The 27111-nt window shown below is 38.9% G+C and overlaps 3 protein-coding genes across 9 annotated transcripts in view; 2 read left to right on the top strand and 1 right to left on the bottom strand.

The window, feature by feature from the left end:
* Positions 1-27111, top strand: part of LOC307161216 (complement C1q tumor necrosis factor-related protein 6-like) — a 161088-nt gene that overhangs the window by 110121 nt on the left and 23856 nt on the right. The window lies entirely within an intron of this gene.
* Positions 1-27111, top strand: part of spsb4a (splA/ryanodine receptor domain and SOCS box containing 4a) — a 64695-nt gene that overhangs the window by 29899 nt on the left and 7685 nt on the right. For all 7 annotated transcript variants that reach the window (XM_079875513.1, XM_079875512.1, XM_079875510.1 and 4 more), the window contains one exon: positions 985-1865. In XM_079875513.1, the coding sequence (XP_079731639.1) occupies positions 1160-1865 (706 nt within the window). In that variant the 5' untranslated portion in view covers positions 985-1159. The remainder of the gene's footprint in view (positions 1-984; positions 1866-27111) is intronic.
* Positions 16320-18660, bottom strand: LOC307161049 (GTPase IMAP family member 9). Its single transcript, XM_079875507.1, has 2 exons — positions 18450-18660; positions 16320-18026 (listed from the first exon to the last, which is right to left on the bottom strand). Exons 1-2 carry the CDS (start codon positions 18631-18633, stop codon positions 17260-17262), a joined length of 951 nt encoding a protein of 316 aa, XP_079731633.1. The 5' UTR covers positions 18634-18660; the 3' UTR covers positions 16320-17259.

The raw sequence follows: 27111 nt of genomic DNA, 5'->3' as shown, positions 1-27111 counted from the left end.
ACAAACCTGAACCTAAAGTTTTAAACTTCAGCTAACTTGTGTTAGACACTAATGATGCCTCTAAGGGTGCATCTCGATGAGAGAAGACAAATAACTACTTTTCTAAACAATCAGACAAATTACCAAAATAATCCAATTGACTTCATCCCAATAGGCATTGAACTCCTGAGCCATATTTAGAGATGAGAATATCATTGGGACATAGGGCTATTTTGACTTGAGCTAGCTTGCAACCACCATGCAACACCATAGAAACCACATACAAGACCCTAGCAACTGCAAAGAAACACTGTAAAAATCACTCAAGTCAAGAAAACTTTGCAATGCTCTGGCAGTCACCCACACCTTAGTATTGTGGCAGGTTTTGCATAGCCAAGCATGACTCCAATTTTCTTAAAGTTATTTATTTATTTTTCTATTTATTCATTTATTGCCTCTTTAAAAAAAAAAGAAATACATCTGCGAAGTGACTGAATCTCTAGAAATGTCAGAGAGTAGACAGGGTCCTTCCATTTACAGATGGTTTGTTTGTAGTAGAGGCTATATCTGTTTTGAATGAATACCATTTACAAGATTTATAAATGCAATATGTGTGGGTCTGTGTTGACATAAGCCGGGCTGTTTTTGGAGCTAGAGGTGGCATGACTTGTCATGTGTGTATATGTGCATTTTCCGTGTTTCTGTATGTCACATAGAAGGTGTCTCGTTCTCACCTGCGGCCCTCATTATTATATCCTTCCCCATGGCGGTCTCTCACAAGCTGTCAGGTCGCGGTTGGCTGCAGAGCCCTGATCCTTTCTTTCAGCTTATCTTCTTATCTTATTTATGCTGTTCCTTTATTTCTGTTTTAATTTTTATCCTCAACACCTTTGAGATTCACACTTAGTAGTTCTAGAATCACTCATATAACCAACCTGCAGACTCTTTGGTCTCTCTGATATTACTGATTTAATGACATGGTGTGTTTGGTGTGTTTTCTCCTAGGGCTTCAGTAAGGCTGGCACTTTCGCCACTGCCAGACGGTGACGTGAGTTTGGGGGCCTCAGGCTGACGTCTTGGCGCTTTGATGAGGTAACGGCGGACCCCAGAAACCCAGCCCCTGCGTCGTGCCCCCCCTTTCCTTTCCCCTCCTCACTTCCCCTTTCCAACCAGTCAAGCCATGGGCCAGAAGATCTCAGGGAGCATCAAATCCGTAGATGCACGTGGGGAGCCATCCTTCAGGCCCCTGAGGAGGGAACTGAGAGGGCCGGATTTCTTCAAGCCAGCCCGACTGGACCTACTCCTGGACATGCCTCCCGCTCCAAATGAGCAGCAGCTCCGACATGCCTGGAACTCGGATGACCGCTCCCTTAACATTTTCATTAAGGACGACGACAAACTCACCTTCCATCGACACCCGGTTGCTCAAAGTACCGATGGCATACGTGGACGAGTAGGATACACGCGAGGACTCCATGTATGGAGGATCCATTGGCCTGCTAGGCAACGAGGCACACACGCAGTGGTGGGCGTGGCCACGGCAGACGCCCCGTTGCACTCAGTGGGCTACACATCTTTAGTTGGCAGTGATAGTGAGTCCTGGGGCTGGGACCTGGGACGTAACAAGCTCTACCACAACAGTAAGAACCGGCCGGCTTCTTCTGCACCAACATACCCAAGTTTCCTGGAGCCAGAGGAGGCCTTTGTACTGCCGGATGCCTTGATGGTGGTGCTGGACATGGATGAGGGCACACTGAGCTTCATGGTTGATGGACAGTATCTCGGAGTGGCCTTCAGAGGCCTTAAGGGCAAAAAGCTGTACCCCATTGTCAGTGCAGTGTGGGGCCACTGTGAGATCACCATGCGCTACATCAATGGCCTAGATCGTAAGTATACACTTTCTTCAGAATTGTGTTATTCCTGAATAATTGTTTGATACTTAAAGTCTTACTTGACATGAAGGTTTCTGCTTGGAGATCTGGTAAACCTGCTTGAATTGGGTTGTTGTGGTGTAGTGGTTAAGGCTCAGGAACTGTAAGATTGTTTGTTCAATTCCATCACCAAGGCATTAACCACAAATTTCTCCAGATTGATAAGCTTATGGTGTTGTTCTACTTATTATTTGCATTACATTTACCCTGCTGAAAAAAAAAACTTAAACCAGTCTAAGCTGGTTTGTTGGTCACCCAGCCTGGCCAAACTGGTCTAGCCAAGGGGTGTACAATCCTGCTCCTGGAGGGCCAGTGTCCTGCAGATTTCTAGCTCCAACTTTGGCCAATGCTCTTTCCTGTGTGTTTTTAGTAATCCTGAAGAACTCATTTATCTTGTTCAAGTATGTTTAATAAGGATTGGAGCTAAACTCAGTATAGTTGCCCTCCAGGGAGCAGCATTGGACACCCCTGGTCTAGCCGGTCTCCCAGCCTGGCCAACTAACCAGCTTGACCAGGCTAGAAGATCAGCAACCCAGCTCAGAGTACCCAGTTGGCTTTTTTCCAAACAAACTTAATGTCCATTCAAGCTACACATTTTATCACTGTATTTGTGTTCCCTGGCTGTTGAAACCCTTACCTTGCTAGTGCCATGCTTTACTAGTTCAGCTGCAGCAAAACTGTGTTCTGTGTCAGCACTGCTTGAAAAGTATCCACAGATTATTAGTATTTCAACATACAGTGTCTTGTCTCCTGTCCTGTTAGTTCAAGACCACAATGTAAAGAGATGGAGTCTGGCTCTTCTCTCATGATATCCCTCAGGGTGCTTGGGCATTGTTGCAGGCATATATTCATTATTAATGTGAGAAACACGCAATGGCAGTGGAGGCAGGATGGTTGAAAAATCTTAACTGAAAGATCTTAACTTAACTGTATGCTACACGTAGCATTACAACTAATGAGGAGAGGCTCCCATTTTGATATTCACTTAAAATGTGTTTATTTGGTACATATATGGGTGCATATACTGAGTGTTAGCATGTGTGTGTTGTGCAAGTGATTATATTTTAGTTTCAAGCCCTCAGAACTGTCACACTATTCACAAGGCTAAACACTGAGCCTCTGTGTTTGTAAAGGCTTGAAACTCTCCTTCAACCATCATCAGCATGTGTTTTGGAAACACTTTTTTTCTAATCCACTCCTGCCAGGTAGACACGCCAGGTAGACACTGTGTGTGCGTGTGTGTGTGTGCCAGAGAGTTTTGTGTGAAACAGCATTTTAAAGCCAGAGGCATGTTTTTGTAACCCTCTGAGCTTTATTTGATAGCACAACCTCGAGGTGTTAACCCCCCGGCCCCCCTCGGCCCCCCTCACTTCTTAGAACAAAGATTCAGAGAGTCATCTGTTAGATTTAGCTGCTTCTCCATGAAAGAAACTCCATGTTCCAGACCATACCTGCAGAGGATTGTTCCATTTTTAACTTAAAGGGATAGTTCACAAAACTTCTGTCAACATTTACTCACCCTCATGTTGTTCTAAACCTGTATGACACAAAATAAGATGTTTTGAAGAACATTTTCATCCAAATGAAATTAGACCCCATTGACGATTGTATGTACAAAACACTGAGACATTTTTACAGACATCTTCTTTTGTGTTTCACAGAAGAAATTAAGTCATATAAGATTGCAATGACGTGAAGGTGGGTAAATGTTGACAGAATGTTAATTTTTTGGATAATCTAAATAAAATAAGCATTAAGGCACATCAAGAGGCTTGTTTTACCATAGTATTGAGTACCACTGAGTAGCTTGTTTTATTATAGTAGCAACAGCTGTATGGTAAAAGGCACCAATGTTAATAAATAATTAAAATTATTTATGATGAAAATAAGTACATGCACGAATAACAATTTGCGGTTATTATTTGGGAACACTTTTTAATCACTTAACAGACTCTTTGTCTGTAGACGTTTCACTCCATTGGTTGAATTGCCAATGTAAGAGGAATAAAAGCATGATATCCCTTTATAAAACCTGTCATTGTACTTGATAAAGTAATATTTTAATAAGCAACCCAGTAACCCTATAAGCAGAATCCTATCAGTGTATTTCAGCCCTGTTTATATGGATTAGTCTGCTTTAGCCTCGGTGTCTCTCAACATAGTCTTCTTCTCCCTGGCGTGTTTCCGTATCAGGGGACAGAGAGCAGTGTGGGACGCTCTCAAAGCCCCCTCTCTGAAGTTGAAAGAGCCCTCTTTCTCCCTTTCAGATGGAAAGAGCAACTCAGTAAGTGGCCCTAAGTCCGTTTGAAATCTTTTCAAAGCTTCTATTAAGCATGTCTTTATTTGCTGGAAAATTGTATGAAATGAGCGAAACAACGTTTAATGCTTGAAAGAGAGAGAGAGAATTCTTTGAATCTCGAGAGGTGTTTGGCAAAGCCAACTTTGGACCGAATCGCAGGGCTGCTCTTGAAAGCTCATGCTTTCCAAAGTAATGTTAAGATTTGCGCTGAGGATTGTGAGTTTATATACACATTTTAGTTGTATCGCACGTTCTAAGTTGCGTGCAGGGGGCTAAGAACCTTTCCTTGGTATGTAAGAGATTGAGAGCGACAATAGAGAGAGAGAGAGAGAGAGAGAGAGAGAGAGAGAGAGAGAGAGAGAATCATGGGTAATGAATGCAGTAAGGAAGATGAGGTCAGAAAAATGTAAGCTGTGACATTTTTAAGATATGTGCAGCACAGTCTAAACCCCAGGCTTAATTTTAATATATATGCAAGCATGCTTCCAAAACTGAATTATTACACATCTCAGCGGACAATAGCAATAGTTTCATTACACGCACTCAGAGCTGTCTGACTGAATCAGACTCCTCCGTGGTAAATAGGTCTATGAGATACTTATGAGTTTAAAGTGTCCATTGTTGGAGTGAGAGATAAAATAAACACAAGAAAGAGAAAGATACAGATGTCCTCAATACCTAGTGAGCTGCTGAAGACTAAAAATGACTGTTTAATGTTATTTTTTAGTATTATTTTTCTTTATTCATTTTCATAAAAATGTCATAATGTATTTTGTACTCTATCTTACTGTACCACCGCAGAGAAACTGAGAGATGACGGGGTGAGAGGAAGGAGAAATAGAGGAATGATGGGGTGGGGGAGGAGAAACACGGAAACGCATAGACCTGGCATGAATATAACAACATCTCAGGAGTTTCTCTCCTTACATATAAGAATAAAGATTTTTCTTGGCAAGATAACTGGTGTCCGGTCCTGTGTATCAAATACTAATACTTAATTCCAAGTCTACAGCTGCCTACTTAAACATAATTTTTTTAAATCATAAAAAGTGTTTCAAAATGCCTAATTGGACAGCATATTTGAGCATTATAGGATCATAGAGTTTCATCTGCACCCTTAGTTTTTTTAGGCACTATTAGGCAATTAGGCATAGCATCTCAAAACCTACACTCTTAGAAGAAAAGGTTCCTACCTTAAAGGGTTCGGTCAGGTGCTTCATAAATAGAACCTTTTAGGGGTTCCCATCATGGGATCATTTTATGGAATTTGTTTTAATTAAATTTAAATTTAACATGATTTTATGAATTAAATGGATTTATCATTAGAAAACAATGGAAATAACCAGTTAAACATGAACTTACTATGCAAATCGTTTAAGACATTTCTCCATATACAGAACCTTAAAGGGTTCTTTAAAATTGCAAAGTCCAAATACAGTAGCACATGCTTGACATTAATTGCATTATATTAGTTTGGAATATAAATTGCAGAATGTTTAGATAATATAAAAAAGTGCCATATTCCAGACAATACGTAACTAAAGGCCCTTGCACACTGAGTCCGAAATTCGCATCCGAAATTTTCGCACGTTAAAAAATAAATACAACCTCACATTTTGTCAATCACGCTTGCACACTGCCTCTGAAACTTTCGTCTGTCATAAAAAATTTGCATCCGTAGCAAGCATTTTGAATGGTGTTTTGACAATTCAGAGCCATCGAATCACGAATACGAAAAAACGCATACGAAAATTTCGGGCTCAGTGTGCAAGGGCCTTTAGACCGCATTTTTGGAAATCATAGGCATGTTGTGTCAACTTATTGAGCTGCCTAATTAGACAACATATTTAAGCATTGCATTTTACAATTCCTACACAAATCCAGCGTTTTTGGACATCATAGTGTTCTCAAAACCTAGTAAACTGCCTACTTAGCATTTTTGGGACATAATTAGCTTCCTAATTGAACTGTGTTTTAGATGTCTCAGAAATTAGTAAGCTGTCTCTACAGTATTTTAAGGCATCATGTGCACATTATTTTAAAACATATTGAGCTGCTTAAGTAAAAAGTTTGGTATCTATTTTGCCTTGAAATCTAGGTAGGCAGCTCTCTAGATTATGAGACACCAAACTGTTTCATTGCTTAACCGATCCGGCCCAGCTGCTACATATATGGTTTCATTTTCAACTGTGAGGCTGATAACAGAGCTCTTTGGAATGTAATGCAAACAGATGATATGAGATGTAAATAAGTGACTGTGTTATGGAGGATGATCAGATATATATTTAAATTGTATTATTAACTTTTACTTTTTAACGTTAACTTCCCTCAAATAGGGCACTTGGCCAGCTACAGAGAAACTGGCAGCCAGGCATCAGACAAGTGACCAGTCCTGAGTGGCGACGTCACTACACTACCATTCTAGCCAACTGTGCCGAGAACGGTTTGTAATCATGCCATGCCGAACCAAGCTCCAGAGTAAATACAACTGGAGCCATTCCATAGCGTTCTTAGAACCGTTCGGCTTCACGGTGGAAAAGCGGCTCATGTCTGTGATTCCCAAAACCTGCATAGAAGGCAACTCACTAGCTTAGTGAGAATAGCCTATTTGTGTTCGAGAGGAACTCTGAAATCATCGAATGTGTGAAAACAGGAACCCAGACAGTGTGAAAGTGTAGGAAAGAAAGTTATTTGTGGAGGATTATGGGTGTGTACAAATTGTGAACAGGCGTGCGCAGGTTTTTGTGTGAGAGAGAGCGAGAAGACTGCAAGTAAGATGCTTCTCTGTCTCGGTGGAGCCCAAGTCTGACTGTTCTGCTGTGTACTGTGTGAGTGTGTGAGTGACAACACCCCGAGAAGTTATCTGCACGGCAGTAGAATAGTGTTTATCCCTGCCGCTATGATTCATCGCACTGCAAATGAAAAGCAGCAGGCAGGCCCTGATCAAGCCTCACCACCGCTCACTAGTGCACATGCTGGATGTGTCAGGATGGGCTCATTCTGTTTGCTCTGTCATGTTGTTTTTGAACTGGAAGAACCCATCCTGTGTGCATGAATACCTCAAAATAATACCAGCATACCAGCCCAATTATTCACGGCTTTGTTTAAATCACTTAGACTAGTTTAGACCACCTAGACTATTTGCTTATCAAAATATTTATTTTGCACATTCTCAAAAGACACACATCCCAGCGCTCCCTCCACACTGGCACGTGGACGCCTGGCATTCCACTCGAGCTTCTCCAGTTGTGACAGGACAGGGGCTAGACAGTGACACTGTTTGCGATATTACATGCTGCATCATTCAATGCTATGTCTGTGTTTCTTGCAATTATGAGGTCAGCCAGCCTGTCTACAGCACATTTATGCAATGCATAATGAGGAAGATGAACAGAGAACCTTTTGACTGCATGTAAACTTCCACTAATTGCCAGTGTTCAACAAAGAAATGAGCGGGAAATTGACATGTGCCGCCCTAATGTGAATGTGGAACACAGAGTAGATATAATTGAGAGATGGTGGAGACTCTCTATCTGTGCTTTCTCTCTCTTTCGCTCACTCTCTGACTGGCAGAAGGCTGCTGTCACTCTTCCCTGTATCGTCAGGGATTAAAACACCAATTAGATCTAGCTATGATTCATCACACAATAGCGTCTGATCCATATTCCCTCTCCAATAGCACAGTCCTTTAGTCTCAGCATCAGAGAGAGAGAGAGAGACAGAGAGGACGAGAAGAGGGCAGGTATACAGAGAATCTAGAACGAGTGCTACATAGATAATTACTGTGGGTCTGAGATCGAGATGAACAAGGAAAGAGACACAGGCTGACTGTCATGTAAACACACTGACTGAGACGTACACAGTGTCCTATTGTCTCCTCGTATCTTCTTGCCCATGTATAAATGTTCCAGCCACTCTTTTTCTTTGTGTGTGTGTGTATGTGTGTGTACTTGTCTGATAATGTGTCTTACAGGGCTGGATTTAGCTGATTTATGTTGACAAGTATTTGACATTTTTTGAATGTCAGTTCTTTTACTTCTAATAATATAATATAAAATACAAATCGATATTATTATTATTAACATAATAATAATTTGTATAATTATATTATATTGGTAAAAAAAGTGGATTAATATCTCTTTTTGTCAGTTCTACTACTATATAATATAATATAATATAATATAATATAATATAATATAATATAATATAATAATATAATATAATATAATATAATATAATATATAAAAAGTGGATTAAGATCTCTTTTTTGTCAGTTCTTTTTCTATATAATATAATATAACAATAATAAAATACAAATTATTAATATTCACAACAATATATTTTTTATTTTATTATAAAGGTATTTTTATTATAATATATAATATAAAAGTGTCTTTATAATAAAACAAAAAATATTTTTTTTTATTCAGTTATACCTTTTGAGGTTTAAATATTGCAAAGTTAATTTTATTTCAATGAATTGTGTTGTCCATTTGTCTGTAGGACACAGTTGTGTCTCACTGTCTGTGTGAGACGGGTTGGAGACGGGGTGGAGAGGGCTGCTATATGGGTCAGTAGGTTAACACTGTATGGTGTCGCTAGCCGGTGGCAAACTTGCCTAATAAATCGGCAGGGTCGTCTGCATCTTATCAGAGAGATTACGTTCTCTCAGCCTCTCTTGTGTGTGTGTGTGTGTGTGTGTGTGTGTGGAGAGAGTGTGACTCAGTAGTGCTGTTTAGGCCACATCTGTTCCTTAAGACCTAAGCTGTTTGCTAAGCTGTATTATACTCTTCCCTTTGATGTTGAAGTCTCTTAAGACACCTACACTAAACGTTTTTACAGAGGAAGGCTGTAATACCCTGCTAAAAAAAAACAGCTTAATCCTGGTTCATGCTGGTCCAGACTGGTTTTGTCAGTGCTGGTCTAGCTGGTGGACCAGCATAGTCGAGATGTTCACCAGAAAATAATAATCATCAATATTTGCCCAAAAATCATTAATGAATTCACAGGCATGTTTGACGTGCCATATTCAACCGTCAATGACATTGTCTAATCTTGAATATTGCTTAGTATGGTTAATATGAATATTGGGATGAAGCCCAGACTGTGTTTGCATGTGTGTTTATTCTCCTCTTCTGTCTCTATTCGGCAGATGACAGCAGCTGCCTCAGATTTTGTGTGTTAATCCAGAAGCTTGTGGGAAATTAGCATTTGGATAAGGGAGTTAAAGCAATGCTGTCATGGCTTTTAATTGGTCCATCAGCATCTGTCAGTCAGCAGGAGAGGTGGGGCCACTTGCTGTCACATATAAACTGAGCTAACGGATGCAGTGTGGATCCTACATTATAAACGCCTGGAAAATGGGCACAAGACCAAAAAGTGCCAAAATATGCAGTAGCACCTCACTGCAGTACACGAGATCCAGGGGGCGGAGTTGGATCCAGATCTAAGGGGTGGAGATTGGTAGGTTTAGGGGTGGGTTTAGGGATCAGGGGGTGGAGATGGGTTGGTTTAGGTTTATGTAAGGTGGGAGGAGTTGGATCTGAATCCAACTCCTCCCCCTGGATTACGTGTTCTGCAGTGAGGACCATCTCAAAAAATGCCCCAGATATTTATGATGTATAATTTTTTTCTTTTTATCTCTTATCCAACATATTATTTCTCCCCTTTTATCTATTATCTAACATTTCATAATAGCCTTTTTTAGGCTTATCTAGTTATGGGTTCAAAGCCTCTGTAGACACAGTATAGTGAACTGTAGCTGACATATATGCTATCTATTCCCTTAAAAGTAATATGGTGCCATAGTACTATCAGATACCATTGTACAATGATATACACCATGGTACTGAATGGTTATTATGTTCACTATCTCATTCTGTACCCTGGAATTTACATGGTACTCAAGTGTACTTCAAGAAATACCAATACCAGGAATAGCAGCCAGCATTAATACTATAACTACATTTAATGTTCAAACAAAAATAATTGTATTTATTTTTTTATTTTATTTTGTTGATATGAGGAATTTCTTTCACTTCATTGATTTAAGTATTTTACATAAATGAACGCCACACTGTGTTTGTATATGATTAGAAAAATATGCCCATATAGGAACAATAAGGAAAAAGTTATGTAACGTAAATGACTGCCAGTATCATTTAATTAGTATCAGTTAATTAGTTAGTTAGTTCCAAGACTTCAAGACTCTTAGAAGGTAAATTGATGTAAAAGTTTCTTAGTTAGTTAGTTAGTTAGTTCCAATAGGAAAATGTTATGTCATTTATAGACATTGCTGTAAACATCTATCCACAATTCCATCTGGTACTGGGAGTGGATGAAGAGCACCTGGCATAAGTAGGGAGGGAACAAACAGATGGATAAAGAGGTAGAGAGAGGACAGAGAAGTGCTCTTTTCTCTTTTCAGGACAAACAGCTTGGCTCTGTGTTAATTGAGAGCCAGTCATTAGAGGATTAGTTTGCTAGATCAAGTTTCAGCTAACGCCATAAGGCCACAGCCTCACCCACAGCTGTTACATTCATCCTTACAGTACAACACACACACACACACACACACACACACACACACACACACACACACACACACACACACACACACACACACAGTGAAGTCAAGAGGAGGTTAAGCACATGCACAGAATGCCTCCGTAATGCAATGAGAGAAGACGTTTGGAAACTGTTGAGTGTTTTTTTTCACAGTCCAAGTTGGCAAGCTGCCCAACGTAGGTACTTGATGTGTTTTTTTTTCTGCCCTGGAAATATTCTGGTATGACAGATATGAATATGTGTTATTAAAGCATATCATTACTCAGCCATCCCTGCATGTTAGGGCACCCAAGGTTGGCTCAGTACCTCAGACTCGTAATATGTCGAAATGAGACTTACCTTCACGATTGCTGACCATGCAGTTTGTGGGACTTTGCGCCTGTGTGCACACACAAAAACTCCACCATTGGCTTACTAAGCATCTTGGGTAATCTCCTTGAAGGCTTATTTTCTTGAAAAACAAAGGGCAGACGGAAGCTGTTGGTTTAGCTTATAGTTGCTGGGTCTTTTATCAAGCTGAATAGTTTGATGGCTGCACTGTTACGTCAAACGTTATTCATGCACACTTCTGGATCAAACCCAAAAAATGACAGAGTAACTATTTATCACACCTAAAAAAGGTCACAATAACCTTATCAATCACATGCTATTGTTTATATAGACTTATAGTTTTATAAACTCTGGCTTTTGAGATTGTGATCGCTAAACTGAGCATAGACGTTGTAACAAGGTGATGCCAAAATCAGCGCCGCCAGCTAGTGGAACGGATCCACGTTTGACTCTTTGATTCTTGCTTTTGTCCCCCCCCCCCCACCCCATTGTTCAGCACGTTTTGTCCTTTCTGCACCGCTCTGTGATATTTGCACACCTAATTGCCTGAAGGAGTTTCCGTGGAAACAGACATCATTCAGTTGCTGACAGAGACAAAGAGAGTGAAGAGAGTGAGGGAAGACAAAATAAAGAGAGACAGTATTTTCATTGATTGAGCTGTGGTGGCAGTGGGCTCTGTTAATAAGCCCGTCTGCTGGTTCCTCTCTAACTCCAGCTCATCAGATTTGGCTGTTTCTCATCCTTACACTTATCCAACAGCAAATCTAACCACACAAATGAGAGAACGGGGTGACCACAGACAAGTAGACATTTGGATTATGTTAAGCATTGTTATCCACTTAAAATACAGGTCTTGACTTACATTGTGTTCACTGTGTGTTTCCCTATATATGTGTTTGTGGCAACCTTTAAGAGCATGTTGTGTTTCAAGACCCTGATTTTACACTGGACGTCGAGTGGTGTTTTTAGTCGTTCTTTTGAGGATAAGGGGCATGTGTGTGCATATGAATAAATATATATTCTAATGGCTATCCTCTAGGGCTGGGCAAAAAATATTGATTTCTCGATTTTAATCGATTCTCATTTTTATGAAACGATATCGATTCTTAAATCCCAAGAATCGATTAGTCATCCTGTTTTCAGTTGATGAATGAATGGAACATTGTTGCGCGCATCCAATCCAATAAATCGCAATCATCTTTGTGCTTTGTTATTATTGATATGAAACAAAGTCTCAGATTTCAAATTACGTCCATTTTTATACGAAATTCAAAAACATAATTACTGTTTTGGCGCAGCTCAGCTTAAGAGAAGCAGCAGCGCGGAACGCACATGATCTTCTCTTCCGCATTAATAATACCAGTTACAGCGCGAAATAAGTGTGTTAAAAGATAGAGTACAACTTATCGAAGTCCGTATCATGTCACATGGAATCGCTCAATCACTGTTTCAACCGTGGAAAGACGTTAGTAAACAATGTCATGTAACGTCACATTTACCTCAGAAAAAACATATCCAGTGACCATAAACTCGTTAGTCAGCTAGAAAAATTTACTCTAGAGAGGAGCATTTTGTTAAATATATGCACCATATTACATATTCATTATAATGTTTAATGTTCTTCAATATTTAATGCATGTTTGAATAAATCTGGAAAGTTTTTTATGACAGCCACCATTTAAATTTTTATATAATTTCATATAACTTTATTATTATAAAAATAAATAAAAGTGTATTTTAAGTGTTTGTATACAAATCAGTTCATTTTTACCTTCAATATTATAGTAGGCTAATGAAGCCTATAGGCTACAACTGACTCCCAGTTACAATAATAGTCAAGATTTGTTTTCCTTGAGAAAATTTGCAATGTATTGTACCTGATATCCAAAATAATCGATATTGAATCGAATCGAATCGTAATCGAAATCGAATCGAATTGCAAGCTTGTGAATCGAAATCGAATCGAATTGTGAAATTTGTGTCAATACCCAGCCCTACTATCCTCACCCATGCACCAATGCAAACCCTTTTTTGGCGTTAAAAAAACTTCTGTCAGGATTTACTGAAGATACGCAGTGAAAAATAAGCACTGCAGGTGTGGACAGGGTTATTTTTGCCGGTGACCTTATTGCACATGCATTTGTAGGAGTCTCCCTTTAGAACGCAAAATGGGAGGAGAGTATTTAAGTGAATCGCGCAAGGTGATTTACTAAAGTTTGCGCTAGTCAATTTACTGGTATTTGCGCCATTATTTACCAGCCAAATAAAGCATGTCTTAAACCAGACGCTAATTTGTGCTGCTCTTGGTAGATTGCGTTGGTCATTATGGAAATGATCCGGCTGCGTCTGTGTTCTTTAATTTGCATGTCGTCAGTAGATTGCGCCCAGTCTTTCACTTTTCAACTTTCCACTCCCATCAGCACTTTTTTTGGGAATGCACTTTCTGATAATTTGCCCTGTTTAGTAAATCTGACCCTTAAACTGCAACAATGACTTCTTAATGAGTTTTTCTAGTTTTTTCTAGTTAAAACATCTAAAAATCCTTTAAACATGAACAATTTACTTGAGAAGCAACATTGCATGAGATTTATGAGCTATGTAAATATTTTTTACTTGTTATGGATGTATATTTATATGCATATTTATACAAGTGTAATTTGTCTTAAGATTGATGACTCACACTCAGGGCTGTATGCAAAAAAAAATTCACAAATGCTTTCTAGAATTAGAGCGCACAGCCCCCCTCCTCTCCCCCACCCCCTCTTAGAATAGATGTTATTTTACATTTTTAAAAAAAATGCAATATCAGTTTTAACTTGTAAGGAATGTTTTAAAGTCCAATTTTATTCCACCAGGTCACTTTAACAGTGTGCGCCGATCTCTCTCTCTCTCTCTCTCTCTCTCTCTCTCTCTCTCTCTCTCTCTCTCTCTCTCTCTCTCTCTCTCTCTCTCTCTCTCTCTCTCACTGCCTTTATTTTTGCTCTGATCTATCGATTCTCTCTCTGCCTCCTCAGTCCTCTTGTGCTATATGATCTAAAATCCATGGGAGCTTCTCTGTACAGCCATCATGCATTCCTCCATACCTCTTTGTATATCATGTACACTTTCTGTCAGGACCACTATCGTCAAAGATGATTGACAATTAGCAAACAGTTTGGATTGGCGGTATGGTTCTGTTCTGGGCAAGAACTCCCTGCGCATCCATGCCGTCCAGCATGGATAAGAGCAGGGAGAGCAGCGATAACCCCCCTCAGGGGGTTACTGAAACCTGAAGGAGCTTATATATGGATGCAGTGATAGGCGTCATATTCCTATAGGTAGACGTGGATCAGCTGATGCGAGGTTGACTAACATGACCTGCCTACTAACGCTATGCTTGATTTCTGTTTGCTTTGCATATGTACAAGCCATAGTGACTGCAATTTATCTGTATTGTCAATTGCACAGAAACCCTCATAGTCATTCCTGAACTGAACCTGTTGGTTAGCTGGACCACAGTGTGATAAATGCTGCCAACTGGAAAGTGCTCTTGAGCAGAGCTGGTGCCATGGTGGGGTATGGAAAAGGTTCAAATGCTGAGAGATGGTTTATTCTAATGATGGCTTCATTATCTATCTACCTTCACCTACTTATGCAATGTCGTTATTTATCTACAGAGCTCTTAGTAAAGTTTGACTGCCTTTCTGAAAAAGACCAGCCTAAGCTGGTTTGCTGATCGTAGCTGATCTCTCACTCTTGCCAGACTGAACATTTTGATAGATTTAAAGGGGTTGAATCACATTTCAGCTGATCAAGCTGGGAGACCTTGCAGCGAAGTTTGTTGCAGCGTCTTATGATCCTACAGAAATCATTATAATGTACTGATTTAGAGCTCAAGAAACATTTCTTATTATTATCAATGTTGAAAACAGTCATGCTGTTTAATATTTTTGTGGAAACCACGAAAAAAAACAAAAACAGTATTCTTTGATGTATAGAAGGTTCAAAATGACAGCACTTATTTGAAATAGAAACCTTATATAAACTTATAAAAGACTGACACTTTTGATCAATTTAATGCATCCTTGCTGAATAAAAGTACTAATTTACATCAAATACACTGGCCTAATAATAATACTAAATTGTATTTTTATTTAAAATCTTAAAATTCAAAAGGTTTTGTATGAGGTTTAGGGTTAGGGCATAGAAAATAATTTGCTTAGTATAAAAACAATAAAAGTCAATGGAAAGTCCTCACTACGATAGAAAGAGTGTGTGTGAGAGAGAATCTATCTCTGAAATTCTGGCTCCGTTACATGTGGTAACTGGTTCTGGTGGTTGGAGGTGCGGGTGGAAAAGGGGTCAGTAGATCACCCGCTTTAATGGGCAGTAACTGTAAGAGAGCCCTGAAATGAAGACAGTCCGTCCAGAGAGACACTTCTCTGATAGCACGTCTCTCTACTGTACAACATGCTTGCCAGCGGGAGCATTACATTTGCACACATAAATTAGCAACTATCAGCATATGTAAATGTGGGTGATTGGCTGAATCTGTGGCGGTGTGGTACGTGTCTGTCTTTGTGTGTTTGAGAGACAGGTGATGACTGTCGCTCGATGATGTCTCTCTCATCATTCCACTCAGGCTTGTTTACCCAACCGCAACAAGATAATGTTTGACACCATGCTACGCCGAGAGAGAATTTCGCTTTGAAAGTAGGGCCTCTTAGGTTCCGCTCGCTCTCCAGCTTTGATCTGTTAAATGAAATGCCTCATCCTGAGTAGCACATTAAAGGAACTCACCTCCTCAGATTAAGATGACGTGCAAATCGCATATCAATTAAAGCGACTGCTCGGGGTTCAGCGCTGTGATGACATGGCCATCAGTCACTCTTACAGGAGGGGTGGGAAAATTTATGAATGTGATGATATGAAGAGGGGTAAACGTGAGAGATATGAGTGCATACACGGAGAGCGTAATATAGACTAGATAAGAGACACGATGTGTTAAAAGTAATCAATGAAATTAATGAATCACGATGTCCACGTCCTCACGACACATGTTAGCAGTCGTACTCATGAGGACACCGGATCTCTATCTTTTATATCTTTCTTATCTCTATCCTTCTTTATACTGTCCTGTAGAATCCAAGCGAAAAGCCAAAAATATGAATAGATAAAAGGAAATGAAAGTGTTCACGATATAACAAGCAAATAATACAAAACACTTTGACACTTTGTTTAACATATTCACATTTATTCACAAACGTCTTTAAATATCATTGGAAGAAATAGGAGTCGGGTAAGACAGGATTTTGCTCCTCAGTATTCTAAGATTGCCCCTCATCGCATTATGTAAGATGTTGTAAAATATCGTCTTTGAGTTTGCCCTGCCTTACGAGTTTCCTTATTGATATTATATAACCCTTAACTTAAAATCTTAAAAAAGTAAATATTTACAATAAAAAAAAAATAATTTAACCACACTGACTCATATTAAGTTTTAAATAACAATGTTTAAGTGAAAATGTGGGTAGCTGACATGAAGTAATTTTAATGATGATGATGGTGGTGTTGATCATTATTATATAACTTTTATGAACATTCATATATATTCTCATAACACAATGCACTATACAATAAGGTCTTGTTTTGTTTACATTAGTTAATGAATTAACTAAATTGAACTAAAAAAGGCAATATATTATAACATCATTTATTAATCTTTGATCATATTTGTTAATAAAAATGTTCATGTTAGTTCACAGCACAATTTTTGATCTTAAAAATATTTTTAGTAAATGTTGAGATTCACATTAAGATTAATACAAGCTAGTATTGTTCATTGTTAGTTCATGTTAACTAATTAACTAATGCTAACATATGAAACCTTATTGTAAAGTGTTACCGATATATTAAATTAAATATGTGTACTTTTTAATAATTCATTTGTCACACCACAGGACCACTTAAAATGAACTTCAAAAAAGGTCAAATGAAATCAAAAAGCTTGTGAAAAACTTGATGAAATGGTAACATAAAATAAAATGAGAAGAAAATGAAAAGAAATGGTACAGTAGCAGTTGCACAACATATATATACATGAAGCACATTTAGAATTCATCTAAAGTTAATCGCGAAACAATAGTAATGTCGTGTAACATTGTTTGGCAGCAGTTAGCCATGGTAAACTAATTTCATTAGAGTATCGTTCACATGCAGACCACCTTGTCGACTGTGATTTGGAACTACATCCAGCCCTCGATTGTTTTTTCCCCCTCTATCTTGCATCTCTAGTATCCTCTCTTTCATTTCCCTCTCCCTTCTGCTCCATTCCTCCTCCAGCCTGCAGTACATGTGTAGGGAGAAGTGCCATCCCCCGTTCTCCATCAGTATGTCTTCCGCACGGTCCAGCAGACCAGAGACCTGCTGTCTGTCCTGGGGGTTCCTGTTGTTAAGAACGTGGTACCTATACCTGCACCTCTCCAGCAGCCATTGGAGATCCTTCCCAGACGTCTGGATGTAGTCCTGCATGCTGCAGTCTCGCAGACGGTCGCCCAGCGTGAACACAACCATGGTGTGGCGCCACACGCCCTCTGTGAGGATCTCCATGCGTTTCTGTATGACTGCTTTCTCGGAGTGGCTGAAGTTCAGTAAGGGAATGACAAGGAGCACGACGTGGGGTCCGGGCTCACACAGCGATAAGGCATTAAACAGCTCCAGTTTCTCCTGTTTAGGGACGAGCTTCTCGTTTGTGCCCCATCCACTGGCGTCCACGACCATCAGGTGTCGGCCTTCAGATTCTCTGTGCGCTACTGCGCTGGCCGCTCCACCCCATGTATCGAATGCATCCTTACCCAGGAGTGTGTTGCCCACTGAACTCCTTCCGGTCCGCTTCTGCCCCACGATTAGCAGCCTCAGAGGTGGGGCACCATGACCAGGGCCTGTTAGAAGACATTTGTTGCAGGGCAAATTAGATTTTAAATAGAAAAAGAAAAAAAAATCTATGTTGTAAAGCAGACTCTTACAAAACACAAACTTTTTAAGTGCATGTTTACACAGCAAAGCAATTTAAAAAACATGACAGCTTGACAAATCCTGTGTAAACTACTTTAACTTTATTTTCTGTTTTTAACTGCATTTTCAGTTTATACTGGTTTGCAACTACTAAAAAAAATTTAACTCAAATTAAATAGTTTTTGTGCCATTAGAGTTTTGCAAAGCCAGTCTATACGTAATGTAAAACAAAATGTTTTAAAACTCTAATGGCACAAATACTATTTAATTTGAGTTAAATATGTTTATTATTATATAAAATAGAAAAAATATATATATTTTGAAAAATTGTCCAGACCCAACAGTCTTACCATTATTGTTCACATTCGCGTTGTCCATTAATCCTGTTTTCCAGTGTTTTTCAATACACGTGTAATGCAGTCCAAGCCCATCTGACTGACAGATAGTCGCACACCGTATGTGCATGTTATCACTGATCTGGTCATTTGCATGAGAAGGGAGTGACCATAATTCTCCTCCCACTTCTCGTTTCATGATTACAGTTAAGCTTTTTTTAGTTCCTCTCACCCTTGGCAGTAGAGTTTATTGTTTCCACTCTAAGCTATAATTGTAAAGACATGATATAAACTGAAGAAATGTTGTACTAACCATTATTATTACAGTGTCATACAAAGCAGGAAAAACTGAGCGCTGTTTTTAACAAGTGACTAAAAGTGAAGTGGTTGTTTTGGTTATAAAGTCACATGGCTGATATCAAGGCCACGAGTAAGTAATGTGCCAAAACGTGACTGAAACTACTTCTCTCTCCAGTCAAACAAAATAAGCACTGTGCCTTATTTTTTGTTCTGCTGGTGTGTCATGATGAATAAGACTTTTTTTTGTGCAAATTGCTGTGGCATTCAATTGATTGGGACAATTTATGTAAGAATGGATTTGTGAAGGATTTACGCAGGAATTCATTTTGCTCATGTTTCTTTAACAAGGTCCAGTGTGTGAAATCTCACAGTGAGAATATTTTACCTTCACTCCCAGCACATTCAGTAAAAGTAATAATAAATGCAATATACTACATTTGGGTGTAAATATTAAATGATGTGAAAAACATGACAGGTTGCCATTGTACTCTGTCCTATGCTAGAGCAGACTGTTGTTTTACTCGCTTATTATTAACAGATCGCTATGACAGTCCCATACTTTTCCAAATTTAGGTGTGTAATAATAGTATTTTGATTGTTAATTAATGATATTATATGATACACAATTTTAGGTTAGTTTTATGAATGTATAAGGGTAAGTGTACATTTTAGGTGTTGTAGCTGATCACCATTGTTTTTTTTATACGTTTTTTCAATATTTTAATCACCATTATTTTGCAGGTTAAATAGTCCAGCACCCTGTGGTGTGACAACTGAATTTTTAAAAGTGCAATATTCCATGTCTCTAAATTAATCTAATGTCCTAAAACTACATGAACAATGATTGGAAGAGTTTCAGATCAAGTATAGCCAAGTAATTCAATATTCATGAGAAATGTACCCCCCAAAAAATCTAAATTTAAATGCAATACTTAGATCAAATACGTGCTGATTATAATCGCAATACGCAAGTTTGTAAACACTATATTCGCATCTATTCCACTCTGACCAAAGTGCACATCATCTTCATGCACATATTCGTAAAAACAGCGGTAAAGAACGCATCACATTTTTGGGGTGGTGAAGAAAATGAGTTCATGTGAACAACGTTGCATGAGTATGTTGATGGTCAAATACATCAAAATAAATGTAAACATATTTAGGGGAGTAACCGGAAAAATCCAATACGTCCATAGAAATGTGTTGTGCATTTGACGCGAGTAGATTAAAACAGTGGCCAGTAAAACACTCTATGTGAGATCATTATTTGTGCTGTTCATTGGGGTATATGAATAATAAAATAACTACAGTTCTTTCAAATGATAAGAATAATGAGAATTGCATGTAAACAGGAGTGCTATTAAGTCCTTACTCTGATTTTTGGAAACAATCACATTATTTGTGCACATGTAGAGATGCAACCTCTTTTACATCTGTTTGTCTGCATGTAATTGTGTGTTGCCGTTGAAGTCATTGGCATAAAGGAACTAGAAGTAACAGCTTGCAACCACATATTTGTGTGCAATAACAATTCCCAAGAACCGTAAGTGTAATCAACTAGGTTATAGTTGTGTTTTACAACTGTGTTGTGTTTTCAGGATTAATATAGCACATATTTCCGCTCTATGAGAATGTTTTCTCACTAGTAGCTGGTAAATGATTAGCGATCGGTCACGCTGTCTGTATATAAGAAAACGTGGCTTTGTTTTATGGTGTTTTGTTCCTCTACTCACTTTCCTGTTGCTTTATAGTCACTTGCCTCACATTACTTATTTAAATTTACCCTAGAGGAGGATCTGCACACCACGTGATTGACAAAGACTGAAGTGAACTGTAAACAGAGGCCTGGCGGACGAGCGATGGCATCTGAGTTTGAATGACTCACATCTTTAGGAGGGAAAAAATCTTTTTGGTTTGAGCTGAGGAGAGAACAGATGAAAAGAGGATATGAGAGGAATAAGGAAGGAATATCTGTGGGCTGTAGCTCTCAGCCAAGACACATGGCATTTATTTCCCTGCATGCAGTGTTCTCACTTTGCACTCTCTTTGGAGAGTTTTTTTTTTTTCTACGGTATGATAAACTTTAAAGGAGTGCTGCTTTTTTGCAGTGCTGAAGTGTTGCTCTACCCTACAGCTGTGTGTGTGAAAGTGTGACATTTAACCTTTAAGTATTGTTTGAAAGTCTTCATTTCAGAAGGAAGAGTTCATTTTGCACCCACCATTAACAGCATATTTTTTGACATGCTATTTGAATTATGCAAATTGGATACGAACTGAAAGCAATGTGCATGCAGCAGTTCTCACAATAAAGCAGATTACTTTGTAAATAAGACACTTTAATAAAATGCCGAAGTAGTGCAATTTAGTAAATTCGGCCCAGACTGTTTTGCCTGTTCCTCTCCTGAGCGTATTGTGTGCATCAGGAGGACTTGACTTGTTGATCTGTCCCCTTCATGTAATCTTACCTACATCTTGCTATAAGTTTTCTATTTCTCAGTATGTCCCGACATATTTATTTATTTTTGGGTATATATGCTGGTGCAGAGTGTCTTGAGTTTCACGTCTTTGTGTTATTTCTACATGGGGACCCAAATATAAAGCAGCATATTATCCTCTTCAAAAACTTAATGGCTCACACAGTCAGATACTCCTTCACCAGTGTTCTTCACCTCCCTCAGAAACACATACTCGCGTATAAACGCGATGTCCTGTTTTGTGTCAGAACTCTGTGTTTCAGCGCAGTTTCCTGGATACTTCCCCAGACTTTTAACATCTGGTTTTTAAATCCGTCTGAGGTGATCAGATCATGAGGGTCCACAGGGTCCAAAATGTTCGCATTTGTAATGTAAACTCTAATGGGTTCTGATGCATCCCGGACAGCAGTAAAGGACCACCTACCACCGTGCCAAAACAAGCACTTTAGACTTTGCTTGCTCTCTGGCTTTAACAAAAAGTACACGTTTTGCACTGTATTTTTAACATGCAGTGACACACTGACTTAGTAAGTCATAGATGTAGTCACAACATCTGATGACAAAGTGCATACCAGGTTTAAGCGGCTCAATTGACCACTAATAATCAAATCAGACATAAATGTTAATACAACATGGCCTTCCCTAATGGTAGTCCCTCCTGCGGGCATCATCACTTTAAATAGACTTGTATTCAATGTATGCATTTGTCGTAAACTGTCAAACCAGGTGCATTACTATGGCAAGGTCACAGATAGCAGCTGCATCTACAGAGCTCTACTTGTGTGGTTAGAAACACCTCCATTTCAAAGATTTAATGCGTAAGCCATTTGTCACTGTGAATGCCACTAAATGTCAAGGTGGTAAGCGCTTGACAGCTTGTATGGGTTTTGTACAGGTTTGCTGCTTCATTTATTGTGTTTAACATTGCACAGGTCTTCTCTGCCAGTGCCGGCGGGCTTTTGCTGATTGCTGCGTTATTTGGTCTAATGCATCTGTGTGCTTTATGCACCAGACATAAGGTCTATTTCATAACTTAGTGAGGTAAATAGGCAGCTGACTTTTAAGGGAACATCGTAAGCTTCATGACACCTATTAAGTGGGAGATTTGGAGTGCTTTATATAGGGAGCAACTTTATGCCAGTGTTATTTTAATATTATTTATATACTATTATAGTATATATTAATATTTATAACTAGCTTTTATTTTTAGATTTTCTGATTTCATATTCATTTAAGTTTTAGTAATTTTCTGGTGTGCTTTTTTTAATATTTCACTTTTAATGGGTGTTTCCACGACACGGAAAACTATTTATGCATTTTGGCCATTCATTTACACAACAACGGCATTCTGGGGCCCTGTAAACGCAAACTTTTGAAAATGGGTTTCAAAGTTTTATTCGTCAGTTTTTATCCGTCAAAAAAATGCATTACTTAAAGGATATATACAGTGTTGTCTTAGAATTTGGCTTAATCTAATATTCTGAATTATCTTAAAAGACAGCATAATTATGTTTTGGAGCAGAATATGAGTCATGAGTGTACATGTGGTTGTATATTGTGATTGTTATGGTTGTTTTCTGCTTTTTATGTTAATCATAAAACAATAAAACTTTCGTCTTCATTGTAGTTTTATATCGTTTTATTGATAAATAAGACTTTAGACTATGATGCTTACAAATGCACCGTAGGCAGTTCACTAGATTTTGAGACAGACCAATAGTCAAAACACAGAGTTGTGCCATTAGCTTAATTTGTCAAGTGCTCACCAAGTTTGCTTTCTAGTGAGGTCAAAACATGCTTGCAATATGAACTTTAAGCTTTCATGTGTGTATTATCTTGGTGTGGCTAGTCTCTTAATGGTGATCCTTAAAAAGTATTTGAACAGTGCAGATATCAACTAGCCTGGGTTTCCCCATGCTGCCTTGAGCGCAGCGTGATTTTATTCCATGGCATACCATGGACCAGATTTTCCCCTCAAAAAGGGAACCAATCACAGAACGGGGAGGGAGCAGTAAGACTATGACGACGTCTATGTGACACACCGAAGCAGTTTGTTTATATCTATGGATCCAACATGGCAGGCGCGAAGTTGCCTTTCGATGCAGCCTTAGATAGTGTTCTAAGTAGTTTAGTCTTCTTCAGCCATCGTCTTCTTCCTCGTCGAATTTATGTCGCTCTACATCTACTGTCTATGCTCTCTATATACGTCATCTGGTATAATTGAAACGATTGGCTATGATCTACGTACAGGCGCATTTGATAGACATTCGTAGCGCCCAATAAACGGCTCTGGGCATTCATAAACCACGCCTCAAATACGAGAAAATGAACGTGGTTCCCAGACCACGTCTCAATGAGACGAGGTCTGACGTTAGCCAGGCTAGATATCAACAGCATGGCTCAGCAAATGAGGCATATGAGGGCTAGGGTGACCGTATTGCTCTCCTTACTGTCCATCTCAGCTGGAGCCATTACCGCACTGAGGCTCACATGGGCCTTCATGTGTACCGACCATATAAAACATGCATTAGTGCTGCATAATGCATGATTCTACGAAACTCTACCCATTCTCTCATGGTCCAAAGTCATTGCTATTGTGCGATGTTGCTTATGGGGTTCAGAAAAGCAAGCAAGTGAAGCGTTCAGTACAAAGTGGAAGAATCCACCCAGAACTTTAGTTATTTTGGTAATTGGTATTGATCTGATTTTAATGCTTTAAAGATTTTCTCCCTTGGTATTTGATGTACAATGTTTACCAAGGTTAATCATGCAGAAAGAAACACTCAAATGCAGCAATAAATGAACAGGAAACAGAAAAGGTCCATTGAGGTCTTTTAGCGGTGACAGTTCAGAGCACAACAAAAAGAATGGCCTTATGACTTTGCAAAAATTTCAAACACTCATCATTTTTCAACAAAATTGTTAATTAACGTTTACGTTGTAACAATTAATATTCATATTTTTTAATTGTTACTTTGATTTTTTATTAAATTTAATATTATTTTGGAATCGTAGTTTGTGGGACTTCTTAATTCTCTTTAATTCATTTTGGGCCTTGGGTCGTACAGAACTGTTGAGGGGAGATGGGATGGGAAGATGAGACTGAATATAGATAGCTTTTTGGAGACGCTCCAGACATATTTGTCCCACAGTGAGACTGAGAGACACAGCACACTCATAATCCTCTGAAGGTGACTCGTTTTGATCCACATACTCACACACAATCCTAAAGCAACCAAACACAAATCTCTCTGTTCCCTTCTCTAAGCACACAAGCAGTGGGTGTTCCATACTCACCTTTGATGCTCAGAGGGAAAGACTATTTTAAGTTCGCCCACCCCTCTCTGGAAGGAAGCAGTACAATTGTAATGCTAATGAGTGAGGTGCAGAATTAATATCTGAATCATTCAGAGTTTCCTAATTTAGAATAATGAAAGTGGGAAGCTTTGAATTTGCTTCTGGTTCTGTTCATTTATAGCCACAGGTCCACAGAGAGAGGACACCCACTCTTCCCGCTGCGCCCCGTGATTCATTACCTGTGGCAGACATTAGCATGTAATGACTCATTTATGTCTTAAATTGACTATTGTCTAAGTGTCTAAAGGTCAATTCCCCTGCTGGGCCATATTAACGGTTTGCTGATCTGGAATATTTGAAGTTGTGAATTTCGGCTGTCATGGGCAGTGGTGCTAATCTGTCCTTGATTAGGCAGTGTGATCAGGTCTGCTTGATTTGTTATGCTTGGAAAAAGTGGAATAATCCAAGCAAAAATGAAAATTCGTTTTTTTTATTTAATAAATAAATAAATGTATTTAGATGCAATGCAAGTGCTCTTTTTGATGCAACGCAAGTGAGGGTGATCACAACGTTTGAGCCATATTTAAAAGGCAAGATTGTGAGTGAATAGCTACTTCTAAGTCTGTTTATCACAGAAAGCTATCATATGACTTCAGATGGCTTGGAATATAGTGCACATGTAATTTTATGACGCCTTTATGGTGCTTGCTTGTTATTTTTGAATTTATTATTTTATTTTTAGCTTTACAACTTCTGGTCACCATCCACTTTCATTGTGGAAAATGGAAAAAGGCAACTCATAAAGGTCATAAAGGTTAGAAACGACATGAGGGTGAGTAAATTATAACAGAATATTCATTTTTGGGCAAGCTATCATTTTAAATCAGCTCCAAATGATCTTATATGCCTTTTCCATGATCTACATACAGAGCCTTGTGGGTTAGTCATTGAAACTTCAGGATGCATTTGGATCTCCATATCTGTGTCTCTGTTTCTGTGTTGCTCAGAGGCTACTGGGAAATATAAACTTGTGCTTCCAACTCTGTCTAAGTGCTGTTGGGAATCTGTAGGCGGATGTGTGTTTCTGGCTCCTACACGTATGCCTGTGTGTGCTTAAGTATATATCAGTTGATTTGTAATGTTTGTACTGTGCGTCTTTGATTAAAGTTCCAGTTTTAAACTTAACACGCCCTGCTGGCTAAAATGCATATCATACCTAATTTTGTAAAAAGGCCCGTCAGTTTTCTAAGTCTGAATCCATTACATCCTATCTGGATATTTTATTGTGCTCCCAAAGAGAGGAGGCTCTGCCATTCGTCGTTGTCCATTTCTAGCCTATGATGAATCTGTCCATTACAAAACTATCTATTTCTGCTAGAGAGTTTCCTTTTCCCTGTGCCCTGCCCCCTGTCATCGTGACAAAGCTGTTTACCTGGCCTTCCAAAACCCTGCTGCGTCCACTCGGCCATTCACCAGCTTTAATCTCATCCAAACTCCAACAGTGTTGAGCGGTGAATTCCGCCGGACAGATCCATGGAAAGAGGCTAGGGATGGGCGTCTGGCATCTTCCACGATCAATATTCGTCTACAGTCCATTTTGTTGACTGTGTAAAACTTGGTGGTCATTCTGCATGTACATGGAGATCCGCACTGCTTTAAATGGATGCGATTAGTGTGTCTTGGATTTGATCCTCTAATGGCTCTGTGAAATAGTGAATTGTGAATAGTAAAAAAAAAAAAAAATTAATAATAATTTTTAATAAAATAACCATTTTAATGATTGCAGCTCTTAACACTATAGGATGAAAAAATAAACCATGGTTTATGTTAATTTAGTCAGGGGATGGTTCACCCAATAATGAAGATTCTGAGGAAATATTCTAAAAAGAATATATATATTAAGGAAGATATAAGTATCTTTCAACTGTTTCTGAAAGCCAATGGGGTCCAAAACAACATTGTATGGAAGAAAAAAAATTGATGACATTTTCCTAAATATATTTAAAATATTTTTCCAAATAGAAGAAAAAACTAGTTTGAAATGACAGGGTGAGTAAATGATGACAATTTATTTTTGTGTATGCTATCCCTTTAATAAGGATTCACTACTTAAAACAAGTGTTTGGGGTTTTTAAACAGGGAGCCAAACTTGGTCTCCAAGCAGCTGTTATTCTGAGGATTTCTAGCTTTGTAACATTTTGGCATTCTTGTCTTCGGAAAGATTCTGGTCTGTAGCTCTCAGAGGGAACGTCTGAAACATTTTTATTTATGTTCGCTGATATAAATTCCCTACAGCACCATCACTGGATGCAGTCAACTGGTTGATTGATTCAACTAATTGAATCATAATAGCTCAGTTGTCTGGTGGCTTCTGAGCAAACGTTGGCACGAGATGTATTTTTGTACATCTTTCGACATGTTAGGCTTGAGGTATTTGTTCTTTTCGTTGCCCACCATGCCCATAGAGAGTGCACATCTTTTGAAGTGGCAGAGGTCAGGCATGCTGACCTCACTGTGTGTATCTGCGCACAGATCACCGCCTCAGGGGAGGGACTGTAGACATAGCCGGTCCGAGAGAATGAGACTGTGATTTAAAAGACTAGCCC

The sequence above is a fragment of the Squalius cephalus genome (genome assembly GCF_949319135.1).
Source record: "Squalius cephalus genome assembly, chromosome: 7".
In the NCBI taxonomy this organism is placed as follows: Eukaryota; Metazoa; Chordata; class Actinopteri; order Cypriniformes; family Leuciscidae; genus Squalius; species Squalius cephalus.
Note: the sequence above shows the minus strand (reverse complement) of the source record. Positions and strands in the feature narration are given on the sequence as shown.